Source organism: Anneissia japonica, unplaced genomic scaffold, assembly GCF_011630105.1.
Source record: "Anneissia japonica isolate Jap-2015-1 unplaced genomic scaffold, ASM1163010v1 scaffold287759_len370742_cov166, whole genome shotgun sequence".
Classification (NCBI taxonomy): domain Eukaryota; kingdom Metazoa; phylum Echinodermata; class Crinoidea; order Comatulida; family Comatulidae; genus Anneissia; species Anneissia japonica.
The window spans coordinates 279,130-294,806 of NW_022698619.1; the positions used below are offsets into that span (position 1 = coordinate 279,130).

Genomic DNA, 15,677 nt, shown 5'->3' on the forward strand with positions numbered 1-15,677 from the left:
CGTACAGACGTCGCTAATATTTCTTCTGCTGCGCATGCAAGAACATTAAGCTCTCATCATGTGGATTCTGAGAGGCAATGTTGTCAAATCTACATTGTGCAGAGAACATAGGATGGTCACACATGAGTGAATCCGTTCTAGAGTCACGACGTTGCGCAAATTTAAAGCTCGCTATTGCCATTGAGATGACAGGTTTGCATTTTTAGTACTGAACTATATTCGCTGATGTCATTGCGAGGACAGAGTCTCTACTCTATGACACATCTTTTAGATTTTTTTATTAGATTACTTTACAGTTTCTAAAGATATCAAAGTAGAAAGGGTCAAATCGTAGTTAACAATTCCTGTATCTAGACTGATGCTTAATTTAGATTCTAGCCAAATCTCTATCGATCTTATGTCTGTCAGACTGTTAAGTGTGAACATGAATTTATAGACGATTTTTACTGTAGTTTAATGTGCTACTGTATGTTTTACATTAAAATTTGATAATAATAATAAGGATTGTAGTAGCAATAGATTGAATTAAGGCCCAATAAAAAAAATATTAGTGTAAGTGACCCTCGCACTCATACTATGGTACTAAAAAAATATATATATTTTTACAATTAAAAAAAAAAAACCTTGAAAAAAAATGGTCATTTAAAAAAAATTAAATAGTAGATATTGTTTAATTTAATATTTAAAAATTTAATGTAATATCTCAATCATATTTTACTTTGAATATCAATGCACCAGCAAACAACCCAAGGGTGATATATTTGACTTCAGCAAAATATACAATAAAAAAAAAGCCTCCCTCAATTATCTCTTTTCCAGTCCAGATAGGGTGATAAACTAATAATATTTTTAATATAATAATAAACGTGACAATTTTGTAACTCTTTTTTTCCAATTTTTTGTATTTGTTACAATATGTATTAAAATTTCCCAAACAATATTATACAATCTTAATATTTCTAAATATTAATGATATAAGTAATACAGCAACATAATGATATCGTAATTAATTTATAGTGGTATGATATATAAAATGTTAACTTTAAATGATAATATTATTGATAATAATATTGATAATAATAATAATTTTTAGTGATAGGTTGATTTAATAATAGAATTTAAATCATATTAATTATAATATTTAATATTTTTCTTACAATAAGCTGTGCTAAGACTCTTACAACTTACAATTGTTCGAAGATATTCAAAATACTATGATATCGTACGCTTCATATGATGATGATCGTATATGTAATACCTCTCATACACTTCCCCCAATTCCCACACACCAGACAATTTTAGACTGGCCGTGTTGTAGCGCAGCTTGTTGTAAGCAAAATCACAACGTGTGACACCGACCTTACATGGTCCTTGTAAAGGAGCATTTCATTGTTTTTAGGATTTTCTAGGTTTCACCATATAGGCGTCTATTTATTTATTTTTAATTAATGAAGTAATGAGAAGTCTTTTAGCCACACCCAAATGATAGTGTATTATGCAACATTGTATAAACAGTGTAAATTTTTATATATTGAGTTATTGGTATTCATGTTTTAGTATTTAAGTTCATTTTGGGATTTAAGATTCAAATTCTCCTTTTTTGCATCTCAAGGATGTTAAGTTTAAAATTCAGGAATCTTCCTCTGCTATCCATCATTTGTCCCCATTTACATACCTGTGAATAATTTTGTTGAATGAATACTAATTTAATCTAGAATCGCTTGCTCCATACAGTATCAAAGGGATCTAGCATGGGAGACAATAGGTCACTTTCCAAGTGTTTAGGTGTGGGGAGGGAAGGTTGGGCCCACTCCCCTCCCCTTATCCCTTATGGGAAGTTTAAAAAAAAAACGAAGAAAGAGAAAAAATTGATGGCTCAAAATTCCCTGGTTAGTGTTACCTTAATCTGCCCCAATTTCGGCTCCCCTTTCAGACATCTGGATCCGCCTAGAGATGACCCAACTCAGGGGCGGATTTGGGGGGGGGGCTGGCCCGGCCCTGGCCCTCCCCCCCCCTTTTGGGAGGTAAAGAAAAGAAAAAAAAAAGGAAAAAAAGAGAGAAAAAGAAAAAAATGATAGCCCAGAATGCCTCAAATGTTATGTTCGGGCGTCTAGAACACAAAAATTTCGCGGGGGCATGCCCCAGACCCCCTACGACAGTGTTGTCTCAATCGGCCCAACTTTCGGCCCCCGCTTCCGGCCCCCCTTTTGGACATTTCTGGATCCGCCCCTGCAACTGGGTAATAACCATCACAAAGTAAATTGATGAAATTTTAGTTCATTGCCTACTTTCCCTCTGTTACATCATTGGGGCCTTAAATTATCTACTGCATTCACATACAATTGTGATACAATGCAATACCTCAAGTGCACAGCTAACATACATAGTTTGATACTGTGAAAGATTGACATAATAATGTTAAGTGTGTATGAGGACTTATTGGCATGATGCACTAAATAAAAAGTGACATATTAAGGTCATATCAAATATTACCAATATAGAGGACGGATTGAATTCACTCTTGTGGAGATAATCATATAGGAATGTCTCATGAAATCTCGGTAACTGCAAATTTCCCTAGTAGACAAACATGTTTATTGAGTAGCTGTTACTTTCCCATACCTACAGTACTTTTTCTTTCTATAAATTTTACTGTATCTATTTTAATCATAAAAACTAGCTCATTAAATACCTACTGTGTATTATTTTAAGTATTATAGGAAACAGGTGACACTTTTTAATTATGCATGTGGTGCATGTATGCTAATTAGGTACGCGCATGTGGTGTAAATGCTAATTAGGTATAAGCATGTATGCCGATTAGGCATACATGGTATAAGCCCTGTTCCGACGGTGTAAGTTACACCGGTGATATCATAGTTAGCGAACAAACGCTTGTTATGAGGCTGACACCGACCGTATGAACGGGATCACTTGATAGAAAACAAGCGCCTCACCCCGCAAGCTAACGCCGACAAATGACCAGATTGGCAAGGCTCTCATCCGATAGAACTTTCTGTTGATTGACTTGCCACATGTTGATTGCAATAACATCTGTAGCTTGACCACGGTTTCGTTTACGAGGCAATTCAACGAGGCCTAGGCCTAGTTAGTTGATAATATCAACAAAACCATCTTTAAAATTACCATTTTTAGTTGATTTTAACTTCATAATTGTCAAAAGTAATCCAAATAAAACATTACAGGATAACTTTATATTATTACCGTTCATTACAAACTTCATATAAATTTTCATCTTTTTTTGGGAAATCTGCAAAATACCGTGGTAGTTCGTTCGCTATGTCTAAAGATATGGCTGAACAAGATACAGTGAACGCCCATGAGATACTGTACAGTACATACATGATTCCGAAATTACAGCTAATAATTGGTAGACTTATTTTTAGCCACTGCAATTCACGCATTCTAGCAAGAACAACCATGAACAATGTTCGTACTGGCATACTACATTTGGAAGCTTGGGTTAAGCTGCCGAAAATCTCCTAAATGTTCATACAGTAAGTAGGCTTAGAGTAGGTGAGAAAAAAAAACTCCATTTTATTTCGCTTTTTTGAAATGCTCTACCAAGTGAAGATGAAAAAATTGGATGTTAAACATATTTTGGCTTTTATTTGTCAGTAGTTGGGATGGCCTACTGCCTACCCAATGCAAGCAGGCCTAGCCCAGGCAGGCCCTCGTCTAATGTAATTTCTGTTTTGTTGTCTTCATTTTCTTAATGCATCATCATGAGATCAATAGAAATAATTTTAATTTAACTTTTTTATATCACTGTATAAGCGCTCTAACCATCCGCTATAACTCTTGTGTTGACATATGATAAAATTTGTTGTGACCTTGACTGGATTTCTCATTAACTTGCATTGTATAGGAGTGATCATCAGAACATAGCTATACATGGGTTTGAAGGTGGCACGTAATGAGAGTGGCACCTCTTTCTAGATAGGTGTGTCTTAAATATTTGTGTTGGTAAATTGATTGATGGGTTTATGTTGGAATCTTGGAACTTTTTAGATGTACAGTACTGATTTAGGGAGGATGTGGTTAGATGGCTCAGACACCTGTGATGGTGACCTTTAAGTGGAAGGTCTGTCAAGATTTCCCTGCTGTGGTATTGTCATTAGGTGTCCAGTACTAGTGATGATGTAGCTTTAAAGGAAGGGGACATCTGAGAAGTTCAGAATGTGTGGGAAAATGTAGTTAATGTTCTTTAATATTCAACTTTAAAAAATAAATGGGAAAAAATTCTACAAAATAATAATATACAGTAGCTGAATTATAACTAATAAGTAACTGACCGTGTAATCACGGTTATCTGGGGTGGATCCAGCCCGTGCAAGAAAGAGGGGGCGTGAATATGTGAACTGAGTGAGATTTTCAGGGAAAAGTCCTAGTGGGGTGCAAGGGGTGACTCCCCCTTAAACCTCTAGCACATTCCTTAATTTTAGTTCGTATTTGCATGTTTTTCACTATTTAGCATGGTAATTTTTTGGTAGACTTTACAAAAACTTTTTTTTTTTTACAAAAAAAAGAGGGAGCTATAACGTCCCACTCTAAATCCGCCACTGGTTATATACATTATAAATCATAAAATAAAAAGTTTAATAAATTGTTAATTTATATTTAACCTGATTTTATTTAGCTAAATATATAGGCCTATAGGTAAATCAAGAATTTTACCATCATTTTATAAATAAGACACATAAAAGGATTAAAGTTATTTTTCTTTTACGATAACATTTACATTGAATTGTTGCCTGTTTGGATGACATGTCCTGTTCTCAACAATGAATTATCATAAACATGTGTTGTGTTTAGGTATTTTCAACTTTAACATTTGAATTTCACAATGCTGTAATTGAAATTTTTTCTAAATTAATAAACAATTTGTATTCACTAAGGTTTTTTCATTCATATTATGTAAATACTGTATCATATTAATGTCAAATTGTTGAAGCTTTCACTTGCGAGGTCTCACCACAAGATGAGTCTCATGGTTAGAAAACCAAAATTGAGTTTATATTATATGGGTTGATCATATTATAAAATATACAATCATAAAATATAAGTATTAGGTTATACAAAAGCATTAAAATCAAAATGTAAAAACTTTGACTTTGACGTATTTTGGGGAATATCTCAATATGATTTCACCAATGATGCATCTCATTTCGTGGTGAGACCTTATATTTGATCTACTGGTAACAGAACACAACAAAAGTATGCTTACCACAATAGTCAATATAATCATACTCACAACTTTCATTCAACATGCACTAACATACAACCCCAGTCCCTTAGGCATCAGTAATGTTGAGGCCCTGGCCTGACTCATTCCAAGGGGGAAATCCCTAACTTTTGTCACATGACCAAATAGAGAGGCATATTGAGATATTATCAATATGAGTCATAGGGCTGTCACTGTGTCCGAGACATCCCTTCATCAAACCATTTAACCCCTACGTTTCTCTGTATTTTGTTTTACGTTGATAAGACCTCTCAAGAGGTGGGACATGGCTCTGAACATTAGCATTCCTGTCAAATTAATATATTAAATGTGGAGATTAAGTTATTCATAACGTTCTCGTTTTTGAAAAGCGTGCAAGTCAGCTTCGTTGATTCATACAAATGCTATTTCCAATGGTTTAAAGATATCCAATTGAATTTGTGAATTTTTTTTTTTATTTCTTCTGTATCATGTATTATGTATTATGTATTTTTTTGGTGTCGTAATATTTTAATTTTATGTATAGATGGCAAATGTATAGTAATAGATTCAGTATTGATTGATCAATGCATACAAACTTAAATACACAGGACATCTGAACTTTATGGGCGTGTCTGACTTTTGATAGCTACTATATATGAAATTCAGATCTAATTAGTCTCATTCAAATCTAAGGATAGGCAAATCTGGTTTTACAAATATACTTGTCTCTAAATTATATGCATCTTTTCTTTGAAAATTAAATTTTTCCAAAAAAGGGAATATCGGTTTTTAATATATTTCACTGTGTCTACAGTCATTTTAATTGGGTGTGTACAGAATTATTCTAATGGGCTTGTCTTATTTTATATACTGTACAATTGTATAATTTTAAATGAGCATGCCTAATTTTAAATGTATTCCTAATTTTAAATATCTGAGATACAGTATCTAATTATGGTTAATCTTTGGATACAGCTAATGTGTTGTAACTACTGCACAAATATGTTAAACTATATTTATATTTAAATTTATTTTGTATAATTATCCCAGTTAGACAATTATAATGTATTTATTATATGACAAATAAAGAAAATTTAATACCGGTCGCTTATGCCATATGGACAGGCTGCAGTATGCACTTTTAGATAATTAACCTGACTGGTTAACGTTATCAAAAAATGACGTCAGTCCCTGAAATATGAACAGTGGACGGACACACCCTTTTGAATGGACCAGCTGAATTATTTATTTGCAACCGGTTCTCATGTATTAATCTTATAAAAGGAATATTAGCATAATGTAATAATGGCCAATCCATTTTTTCCTTTCCATTGAATTTCCATTTCAATACCAAGCTTAATATTGTTTACATACAGCCTCACTAGAAAAATGAATATTCATTAATGATAGACAACTGATAGTGGATCAGTCCAAAATTTATGATTATTGTTAGTATGATTTTCACTTGCCAACCTAGCCAACTGTGGTGTTTGCTTACTAGCCCACCATGATGTTTACATGCCCAACTAGCCAATTGTGATGTTAACATGCAGCACTATGATGTACAATTGCCCAACTGTGGTTTATTAGTAGTCTACACTTTTTTTTTGTAAGAACACACTGAGGCTGAAATTGCTTAAAAATTAAGAACAAATTGATATTTTTATTTCAAAAAAACTAAAAAAATGCAACAAATGTTATCTGTACCTTAATATGTAGTAGGTGTGACTATGTAATATGTCCTCTATAATAATACAGTACAGTAATATATTAAGCCTGTACAATAATAAGTTTGAAAGGTGTGTAAAAATAAGAACAAAATAAGAACATTTTGAGCTTGAATTGGGCCAAAAAATAAGAACACTCAGCCTGGGCAAAATTTTACTGGTTCTTATAAAAAAAAATGTGTGATGTGTTTACTAGCTAGCCCATTTGAAAGGGCATTTCATAAGTTAAAAAAAAAAACCATTTTATTATACTTGAAATAATATAAAATAATGTAAGTATTATCACGATGAACCTTATTTTAGTTTAATACATTATATTATATAATTAATCGAAATATTTATAATTTTGTTGCATTCAACAGCTTGTTATATTCCATCCGTCCCATGCTTAACTTGCATGTAATGTTTTACTGAACTCTAAGATGTTTTTGATATATAAATAACATTGAAATAATGATGTCCTTCCTATGAATTTGATGATTAAAATTTTATTATACCTATATAAATATTACCACAGTAAGATGAGGTAATTAAAATATGGTAAATATTAATAAAACAAAATGAAACAGGTCAACGACCAAGAATTACACGGGCCAGCACTTAAGCTCACATCGATTATTATTATGAACACAACCACTGTTATTAACCTCCCGGTGGAATCATGTGGAGGATGCGGTCACCCACTGGTCCCTGGCCAAATCGTACTGGGTTTGTGAGTCGTCACACAGGAAACGTACGACAGGCCTTCCCAGCTTGACAAGGAATTCCCAAGCAAGTTAAGCAATGCTGTAGGCTTAATTGAAGAAGCTAAATAGACAGGTCTGGAGTTGGATTAAATTTGTAATTGCATACCAGTGAAGGTCATTCTTAGAACTATTATAGTTATTTTTATGAATATTCTATAATTGTATTGATTATTCATTGCATCGGTGGTAATTTGAATAGTATTGGGCTGTTGCAATTTAAGTAAATTTTTCATATATAGAGTAATGTTATTTCATGCAATGATGTTATAATAATGATTATCAACATTATAATTTTGACAGTATATTCATGTTTACTGAGTCCATTATAATTTTAGATGAATTATTAAACAATATGCTTGATTGATAGTAGGCCTAATATGAATGAACAACATTAAGATGTCTCAACTGCATACCATGAACTAAGATATTTCTTGGAAGTTCAGTAGTTATCTGCTATCCATTTTTTTCTACTGACTACTTCCTTTAATGCCCTTCCCTTTTTATAAAAAAAAGTTCCACAATACAGTAAAGCGTCCATTTTTACGAATGTCGATTTTACGAATAGTCAATTTTACAAATGGTCTTTGCCCCTGATGACATCATCATCGACCAATTATTGCCTTTGGAAAAGTCTGATTGCGCATGTTTTAGGAAGTGATAATGTATATTACTCTTAATAAAATCATGTTTTTTTTTGTCTATTTATTAATACCGGTAGTTAAAATAATTTGGTCTTTATCAAAGGTAAATTCAGCTGGGCTTTAGCGTGGTAGACCACGCTACTGCACTGTTGATTCGTGCTAGGCTTGGCCGTCGTCAGCCTATCGGCGCTCAATGGTAGGGGATAGTTAGGCCCAGGTATTGGAAACTGACACCTGATCTAGTTTACAAATTTGTCAATTTATGAACGCCCCTTGGTACCAAGGGGTACGTAAAATGGACGTTTTACTGTACTGTAAAAACCACATTCAAATGCACCTTTTCCCCTCTGGCGAAGTTAATCATCATGCTTTTTTTATTCCTTGTTGTATTGTTCGGTTTTTTTTTTTTAAATGTTTTTTGGCCCATTTTTCATCACCATGTATCCTTAGGTAAAAGGCACTTCATGAATTCCTATTTTATTATTAGCATTGATTGATGGCCATTGATTGTAAAGCTATAAAGTTTAAATGTATTGGAATCCATAGTTTGTTTATAGTCGTTAATCTGTCAATAATTTAATAATTACGCATTCAAGCATTGAAATTACATTTTATTTTTCCCTAATTAAAATAACTTTATTTTTATTTATTTAAAATTATTTATAATTATCAGAATTTTTCACTCTTAAACATTTTCTCTTTATCATGAGTTTTCATTTTCATTATTTGTATGTTATTGTTACAGCATACATGATCCTTTTGTCATCACAATAGTGTGTAAATACTATAGATAGTAAAAATTTGTTTTATGATGATAAGTAAAATGAGTGTAAGGAAGGTTAGCAATCCAAGATATAAACAAGAAATAAATGGATTTATAATAGGTGGATGAAATCATAAATAAATGTTTTTCATTATTTATGTGTTTTTATCTGTTTAATCTTATATCATTTATATTCATGTTTTCTGCAGAATTTGGCCTTTGGGAAAACAGTCAGACACAACTAAATATGTACAAAGAAATAAATTGAATAACATCAAATACTCTTTTATGCTGTAGACATCCCGCCATTTTTCCATGCTATTTCCATTAATAATCTACTTCCTAAATATTCATTAACATTATATTATAATAATTAATGATGAGTGGAGTGCTTACAAGTCTATGAGAGGTTATTAATCCTCAGGAGTATACTAAAGGTGTAAAAATACTACAGCCACCCTTCTATTTATAACTGTGACTCAGTACCTGGCAATAGCGATTATGTGTGTTGATTACATTGTTTAAATCACATTATAATCCTGTTATTATGATTATTACTATTGCTATGGCTTGATCCTAAATTTGAGTGTTGTTAACATATTTTACTTGAAATCTTGGATTCCTTATCTGAACTTAACACATATTGGTGACTCAACTGCAGCTACTTCTGAAATACCTGATGAAAGCTTTTGATAGGTTTCAGACACAGACTGTTACCTCAACGTATGGGGGCTTAAAAAGGGGTTCTGAATAGGGGGACAATTTGACGATTGAGTAAATCTGTAGATGTTGGAAAGTTACTTGTGGATTGTGCAAGTTACTTCTGATAGGTTTCAGACAGAGACTTCACCTCAACGCATGGGGGCTTAAAAGAGGTTCTGAATAGGGGACAATTTTGGGGCTGGGTAAATCTGTAGGTGATGGAAACTTACTGTACAAGTTAACTGATTGGTTTGAAGAAAAGGAAAGGTTTTATGAATAGTATTAATACATGGGAGGATTTGAGAATGAACAGGATTTTGAAGTTGGAAATGTACAAAGCTATAGGATTCATTCTTTATTCAGCCAATAATGTAAACAAGTGAATACAAAACAAATAAAGGAAATTTAATAAATAAATTTATATACTAAGTTGGCTAGGATTTATAAAGGATTTGAGGTTGGGAGAGTGGAACATGGAATCTTAATAAAGAGAGTGATTGAGTATTAACCCAAGAAAAGGTGTTGAATGTAAATGTTGCAATAAAAGAATTTATGGAAAGGAGCACTACTGGTTTATATATGAGGCTCTGTGTTCTGATTTTATGTACATGCAATGTAATTTCTGTTCATAAAAAAAATAATTGGAAAATAAGAATGTTTACAAGAAAGAACAAAGTGTATTAATTAGTTATGACAATAAACAGTAACATGAGAATAATATAATAATATTTAATCTTGAATTAATTAATTCTTCTCTTACAGAAGACCCAAATATTCGAAGAAAACGTGAAGTTCTCTCATGCATTGAAAGTCCTGAAGTAACTGAAATACTGGCGCGGTCAGCGCACCTTGGTTGGAACTTCCAGCCCAGCAACGATGAGTCGTCTCCTAATATGGAACGATCAAAAATCAAATACGAAGTTACGGTGTCAACACAAGGAAGACAACCAAGTATTTTTGACAGGTATGTATTATTATTTTTATTTCCATTTAAAATTTTTGAAAAAAGCTGGGTAGATTGGGATATTAATATCCCTAGTTTTCTTAGCCTGCCTCTAAATGTTACCTAATTTAACCCTGAGTATTAATTTAATATTTAATCTATTTCCATCATGTTATTCGCAAGTGTTATCACCTAAAGAAATGAACAGAAATTAATTTAGAAGTCAATGTTTTTCTTTTATGGCTATAGCAATTGAAAACTAGAAATCAAAAACAAACACAAAAACATAAGTAGGTATGCAAAGCATAATATTACTCTAGCAAGATGTTAACATATGTATGAAAGGTTATTATGCGAAGCATGAGGATGGATGATTGATCTATGATAGCTGTACCATTAGATGCCTCGAGAGATGGATGGATGATAGCTAGCCTCTGATTCCCTAAAGATTACACTACTCAAGTGCTTTAGTTAAAGTTACAGTATTCCATAATTATATCATTATTTGGCTAGCCAGCATTTTTTAGAAATGTACAAGTCCTGAAGAAACCATTGTGTGATTGGCAGAATCCTAATGTGTGTGTTAATCTTAAATTATCTTAGACTTGTATGCCCATATATAGTCATGATGTGCCTATATATGGTCTTGGTGTGATGTCATCATGACCATATTTAGGAGTGTCACATGTTTGTTTCTGCCACACAATTATGTAACCGCAACCACTGAGCATTGTACTTTGAAACTGATTAGCCAGCTTTTTAAATGTTAACATCCCTGAACTATCTAGTATTATTGGCCGAGTTGTAACATACTTTAATCTACATTTATGTGTATACATCATCTACCATGCAATTATGTAACACGAATACTTAAGCGTTCTACTTTAAACTGATATCTTAGAAGACAACCTCTTGTATAATTTACCTGTTTATATGTCCTAATATCTGTACATCGCTTAGTTGGTTTTATGAGTCAATCGTATGAATTAAACACAATGTGATGTTTCAACCACTCGCTTATGGGAATTTAAAAAAAAAATCCGAACAATTGAGGCCCGTCGAAGCTGTGTATGTCATTAGGGAGATGAGTGCAATATAATATACACATGTGGTCAATGTATTTATTGTTAAGTATCTTTTTAACCCATTATCTCAATTTTGGCCTTGGCATAGATGATTGTTGTTGTTTGATAATTTTGTCAATGGATTTTATTTACAATAATTGCTATTACCTTTGGAAATTACATCTGTTAACATCATCAGTATCTTAGTTTTTTGGGTTTTTTTCATCATCGTTATCATCAATTGTGAATAATGATGTTCAAATTTTATTGTCAGTAAATAATATTTAGTTAGCGATTGGGAGCAGGGATTAGTTAAATCTACGTGGCACTTTTATTTAATATTATGTAATTGAATGTTTCATAATTCATTCAGCTTCCTCAAAAAATATGTGATGGGCTTAGCACTTGTTGGCAAAATGTGCTATAAAAAAAACTAACATTTAATATAGTTTGTGTTTTTCAAAGTTAATGAAAAGTTTACTCAGAACAATAGTTTTGCTCTAATGTGTTTGTTTATATTTTATTTGCTTCCTTAGTGATACTGAGACGCAGTTTGAACTGACAGACCTTAAACCAGCCACAGAATACCATGCCAGGTAAGAGAAGCATTTACAAGATAATATTGTACACGGCTAGAAAAGGTGTGCATTTGGTGCTGAAGGTTTTTTCTGTAAAGATAAATTTAATAATCAGAGGCGCAGAAATGATTTTTTCCAGGCCGGATATTCTACATACCTAAGTGTTCGCCCTGGAAAAACTTCACAGATACTATGATGAGTATCAATACCAAGTTTGTTATTAATTTCTGCTCAAATGCAAAGATTAACTAAAATATTCCCAATTTATTGAAATCTGAATCAATTATAACTTGAAGATCTCATGAAATCCTTATTTATTTTTTTTTTGCTATTTTAATATCTTACATAGAGTGTGTGAGTATAGTTTTTAAATTATTAAATAGAATTCATTTCTGTCATGTTAAATCTATCAATCAAAAGATAAAATCTTATATTTTTAAAGATAAATTAAGAAGAAACAGGATTCATCCTCATCACATCTGATATAACCATACAAATATGTTATACAGTTGATGATATTAAATTCACTAAAACATAACATGTGTTTGTGGACGTCAGAACCTGCGTTGATCTCCTCCATATGGAAGAATCCAAGTATTCCGTACGGAGAAACAAGCACTGTATCATCAAATAAACAGTATTTCCATATGTACAAGTGTCATGCTAATCGCTGAAGCGTGGCCGTCGCAGGCTCATTACCTTGTAGTTTAGTAGAAACGTTGGCAACGGTGTGATGGTTAATCAGTTAATATTCTGAGATATATATGTATCTGCGCCCACTGATATTGAAATTGATGGGAGCAGAATTGAAATACTAACATACCTAATGTATTCCATGTGAACTGTAAATACCATATTTTTAACTGTTGGTTATTCATATTGTAATCTGGATTCAAATGACAGTGTTTGAAATGTTTCACATAAACATATATGTAACTTCTCTTGATCTTGTAAAGGTCTCCAATTTTATTTCAATATTTTGTATGCATGTCGTAGAACACATCAACCCTCTCATTTCCTATTTACCTCAGACGCCCTTAGTTGGTATTTTTTGTATTGATGACCAATGTTGTTGTGAATGGGAGTTGCGCAGGACAGAATTAGGTAGTTCCAGCTTGGGTAGTCCTTCGCCCTGCGGTGGGCTGACAATAGCTGAAATGATGATGACCAATAATATGTTTTCATTATTATTGCTGATTTTTATTTAAAGTTACGTAAATTGTTATATTTTAGTTCATGTTATAAATTGCGTTGATTCAAGGGTAGGTTTATAACGCATTATTATACATCGATAATAATGAAATTATTAATATAATCAAAAATCTGTTTTGATTTCTCTTCAGTGTGAGTGCAATATTTGAGAACATACGTGGGTTGCCATCAAAACCTTCGAGTTTTACGACGAGTGGGTGTGAGCCGGATGAGCCATCTATGCCAAAATGTGCACAGAAGAACAAAAACTTCCTAGTTATCAAATGGAATGCACCAAATGATAATGGGTCAAAGATCATCAGTTATATTTTAGAAACAGATATGGTAAGATTATAAATTTTTCCTTTTGGTTTACTAACTTACTAATTTTTATTAATTTATCATTTACTTTGTAAAAAAATTATTTTTGAGAAACACGCTTGATCCAATCACTCCACTCCTGTGTTAGAGTATGCAGCCCCTTTGTGGCATGTAGGTCTTACTCAGGGACAGGTGGACTTGTAACACTAGATCTTGAGCCTCTTCATACTAGAAGATGGCAGTTGTGCAAGGTGTTAGCTTTAAAACTCACACACTTCGGGTAGATTCTCCGCCTGGTTCCCTGCCCCTCAGTACAGATCCTGTATGACCCTAAGAACCCCCCCCTCCCAAGGTTAAATGTTACAGAAGCAAAACCAAACGATTCCAAACAAGTCCGATCCCATTTTTTGCTGATGTATTATAAATCAAAATTAAACTCAACATTGTCCCTTTCCGGTGTCTTTGTGCTTTTGCCCCTCCTTTTATTGTCTGGTTTTTGTGTCTACTGCCCCCAACGATGGCATAGACGCTATGTCATGATGTAGCAATTAAAAATGGTGGAAAAGGGTAAATCCGGTTTTGGCATGGTGGGTACTACTACCACGAGGTAGGGGGTTCTCTATTCTCTACGCAGCACGCGTTCGACAAGGACGCCTTTTACCGTCATTTGAAGGATGCCCTCTAGAACATGGTAGTACTCTTCGTGATCAACGACATAACGTGGTAACTCCAAGAGTTACTCATTTTTAAAGTGTTTTTAGTGTAATATAGTAGTAGGCCTATACAGAATAGTGTTATGAAAGAAAATTTTCATGAAAAGTCCAGATACATTACAATAATACACACATCTGCATATTGAAGAACATAAGATAAAATTAAAAAAACAAAAACTCCTGTATAAGGCAGTAGACACACGCTTCCGCTGGGAGCCTATTTTTCTCTATGCTTCAACATCAAAATGTTGTCCAGTGTCAAGTGATTTTGTATTGTATTGTCTTCCTTGCATTTTGATGTTGGTTTTGCTTTTTCGTGATTTTTCTGTTTTTGTATATCATCTTTGTATGGAATTTACTATATTTTTTTTGTGCTGTCTTTTTTCTGCCATTTTAATAGTTTACCTATATACATCCATATGCAATTCAACCTTATTGCTGCTATGAATGTTTTTTATGTTGAATTTTGAATTTTGAATAAATATACCTCAAATGGTTATATTAATTTATTTTATTGGTTTTTTTTTTTTATATATTGTACGTATTTATTATGTATGTGTGTATCTACCTTCAATTCATTCATTCTTTCATTTCTGCAAAATTTATAGTCCTTTCTTCACTATTAATCCAAATCCAGAAATGATACTTAAATTTTAATTACATTATAATATTTATGATATTGAGAATATTTATGGTGATACCACGCAATTAGCAGTGATGGATGACTTGCCAGTGCCTCTTACATCCCAAGCATGCTCCAACTAATGATAATGATGATAATTACTTTATATATTATTATCTTGATTACTACTTGTCACTGTACATCATCACAATTATTATTTATTATTATATTAATAATTTATACTATGCTATAATCAGTACTGTATTACTTCGTGTAATACTTAGCATGTGCGGAGTCACTGACTGCTCAGTCACTCTTCACTCCAGATAGGACCTTATCTAATTTGTGGTAACGAGTTCTTATCATTACTTCTTCATTGTCTTAACATTGAACAAATGTTCTTTATATTTACATGATTTGGGAAGAATAAATTAATATT

The 15,677-nt window shown here is 32.7% G+C and overlaps 1 protein-coding gene across 4 annotated transcripts in view; it reads left to right on the forward strand.

The window, feature by feature from the left end:
* LOC117102690 (fibronectin type-III domain-containing protein 3A-like) overlaps positions 1 to 15,677 on the forward strand; it is a 77,862-nt gene that overhangs the window by 44,788 nt on the left and 17,397 nt on the right. For all 4 annotated transcript variants that reach the window (XM_033243071.1, XM_033243072.1, XM_033243073.1 and 1 more), the window contains 3 exons: positions 10,569 to 10,770; positions 12,350 to 12,409; positions 13,735 to 13,927. In XM_033243071.1, the coding sequence (XP_033098962.1) occupies positions 10,569 to 10,770; positions 12,350 to 12,409; positions 13,735 to 13,927 (455 nt within the window). The remainder of the gene's footprint in view (positions 1 to 10,568; positions 10,771 to 12,349; positions 12,410 to 13,734; positions 13,928 to 15,677) is intronic.